At 36.0% G+C, this 3033-nt stretch overlaps 1 protein-coding gene across 1 annotated transcript; it reads left to right on the top strand.

Annotated features, from left to right (window-relative positions):
* The first annotated feature begins 389 nt into the window (after positions 1–389).
* On the top strand, positions 390–1042 carry LOC113194136 (ADP-ribosylation factor-like protein 5A). Its single transcript, XM_026405126.2, has one exon. The coding sequence runs from the start codon at positions 429–431 to the stop codon at positions 966–968; it is 540 nt and encodes a 179-aa protein (XP_026260911.2). The 5' UTR covers positions 390–428; the 3' UTR covers positions 969–1042.
* The last annotated feature ends 1991 nt before the right edge of the window (positions 1043–3033 follow it).

The following is a 3033-nucleotide window of genomic DNA, read 5'->3' as shown; positions in this document are numbered from 1 at the left end:
GGTAAAGATAATAAATATCTTTCTATAATAATGTTGAATTTGGGCTGGGGTTGTGGCTCGGTGGTAAAGCACCTGTCAAGCATGTATGAGGCCCTGGGTTCCATCCCCAGAGCCACACAAATATAAATAAGATAAAGGTATTGTGTCCAACTACAACTAAAATATATTTTTTAAAAATAATGCTGAGGGGACAACGCGGCGGCGATGTCCGCGAGGCAGGCGAGTGCCGCGGCGGCAGCAGCGGGGCCTCGTGCAAGGCAGCGCGGTCTGGGTTTTGGCCTCCCCCGGTTCCCTGGAAGCGGGCCAGTGGCCAGTGCGGAACCGCAGCAGCAGCAAAGGCGGAGGCTTCAGTGCGTCTCTCTACCTTTTAGCCTGAGCCAAGGGAGGCCAGGCAGCCCGGGTGGCTGGAAGGGGTCCGCTGCCCGAGAATGGGAATTCTCTTCACCAGGATATGGAGACTGTTCAATCACCAGGAGCACAAAGTTATCATTGTTGGATTGGATAATGCAGGAAAAACTACCATCTTTTACCAATTTTCTATGAGTGAAGTTGTACATACATCCCCTACAATAGGAAGTAATGTAGAAGAGATAGTGATTAATAATACACGTTTCCTAATGTGGGATATTGGTGGCCAAGAGTCTCTTCGTTCTTCCTGGAATACTTATTATACTAACACGGAGTTTGTAATAGTAGTTGTGGACAGTACAGACAGAGAGAGGATTTCTGTAACTAGAGAAGAACTCTACAAAATGTTAGCACATGAGGACCTAAGAAAAGCTGGATTACTGATTTTTGCTAATAAACAAGACGTTAAAGAATGCATGAGTGTAGCAGAAATCTCCCAGTTTTTGAAGCTAACTTCTATTAAAGATCATCAGTGGCATATCCAGGCATGCTGTGCTCTTACTGGCAAGGGATTATGCCAAGGACTTGAATGGATGATGTCACGACTTAAGATTAGATGATCTCTACTGACCTCTTCTCATAGACTTTGTATAAACAAAGTGCTGGACTTTACCTGAAAGCTGCAAAAATTAATGGTTTAGATATATTTTTTTTTTTAAAGAGAGAGTGAGAGAGGAGAGAGAGAGAGAGAGAGAGAGAGAGAGAGAGGATTTTTAATATTTATTTTTTAGTTCTTGGCGGACACAACATCTTTGTTGGTATGTGGTGCTGGGGTTCGAACCCGGGCCGCACGTATGCCAGGCGAGCGCGCTACCGCTTGAGCCACATCCCCAGCCCCGTAGATATATTTATAATAAACTGATTTCAATTTTTTTCTATAAGAAGAAAAATTAAGACCACTTATTTGAAAACAAGATGAAGTCTCATCTTCCAATTTGCTTTCTCATTAGTTCCTTCCAAAGTACTTTATTAAAGCTGTGATTGACATTTTTCTCAATGAATCCTCTCAGGACAATGTATAGCCTGTGGTAAGTACAAAGGGAGAGGAAGATGTTTTGAACTTTAAGAGCTTTATTATCAGTATACCCCTCCCCAACTGAATGTTGTTCTCTTTTTGTTCCACTAAGTCAAAATACAAATCAGCACATATACTGTTTCCAATATTTTAAATGTCATGTTAGTTATGTTGTATATGTATTATGTATATACCTCAAGTTCAAGTTAATGGCTTTGATTTGTGTTCTAAAGAAAAGCAAATAACGCAAAAATTAGTATTATCCTTAGTTATTGCCCTAATGAGATAAGTACTGGCATTGGTATTAAGTGCCATTTTATACTTTTCCTGTATGTTTTCTGTATTGTACTAATCAAACGTCCCCTCTCCCCCAATCATTGAGCTACTCTTAAGAAAAAAAAAGATACAGGAAAAAACTTGACATTGTATATCCATTTTTGTTGATCAGTAACACACATAGAAATGTGTAATCCAACTAAGTGAAATATCTGTCAAATTTTTGGCTTACCCAGTTGACAGAATTGCACAGTGGAGCATTGATCAGATTAATCCTTGTATTGGTCTAAATTATTGAATAGATTATTAATCCACTTATAAATCAATCATAAATTGCGATTAAAACTATCAAGTGATTTCTTCTTAATTAAAATCTATTGTGTGAAACATGTCTACCCAAAGAGGTAACATTCTATAAATATTATTAAACAATTAGCTAGAGTCTTTTTAAGTATAAAAGTATATATGTCAAGCTGTTAAAATGAGAGTACAAGTAATTCATAAAAAATTTCTGAGCAACATTTGAAATTTTTTAATTTGCAGATTTCTTATTTCTTATTTTAGGACTTAGAATCCTTTTGAGGTTTTTTTGTTGTTGTTGTTCTTAAGTTTTCTTTGATCTTTCACCTTGTAAATGCATTGTTTAACAATTAATAGTGGTAAATTTTTAATGCTGTTGGCTGGAAAACTAATTGGTGTATGATATATTATTTGTACTAAGAAATAACTTGCCCCAAAATACCTTTTGTTTGCTTAGGTTTCTTTCTTTCTTTCTTTTTAATGTCTGAAAATTGAAGGTATTTTTGTCATAATTGTAAACAGAATTATCCTGTATTAAAATATATACTCTATTTGTGTATCTTTTATGCCCTGAAAATTTGAAGGTTAATCCATACTGGCATGTTTTAGAACATTAGAAAAAAGAAATTACTTTTAATACCAACCTTTTAAATTTCATGAAGATTTTGGTAGGAATAATAGTATATACTATAAGCATTGACAAAACTGAAAATTTCTTTCTATGAAATATAAAAATGCTCAGTATCTAAATCCAAGTTGGGTGTGGTATATCAGTGTTAACTTTGGATGTTTTGTGTTTTATATTTATGTTGCAGTGTTCAAAATGCAAATATAGCATTTAATATTTGTCATGCTTTTACAAAAGTGAATCCTAAATTACTAAGCTTTGTCCATATGTACTCATACTTTTGGAATTACTTGTTGTATATTAAAAATTCCCTTAAAAACCCCCAAAAAAATAATAATGCTGAGGGGCTGGGGATGTAGCTCAAGTGGTAGCGTGCTCACCTGGCATGCATGAGGCCCGGGTTCGA

Source organism: Urocitellus parryii, chromosome 12, assembly GCF_045843805.1.
Source record: "Urocitellus parryii isolate mUroPar1 chromosome 12, mUroPar1.hap1, whole genome shotgun sequence".
Classification (NCBI taxonomy): domain Eukaryota; kingdom Metazoa; phylum Chordata; class Mammalia; order Rodentia; family Sciuridae; genus Urocitellus; species Urocitellus parryii.
The sequence above is the reverse complement of the archived record's forward strand: the minus strand, read 5'-3'. Positions and strand labels throughout refer to the sequence as shown.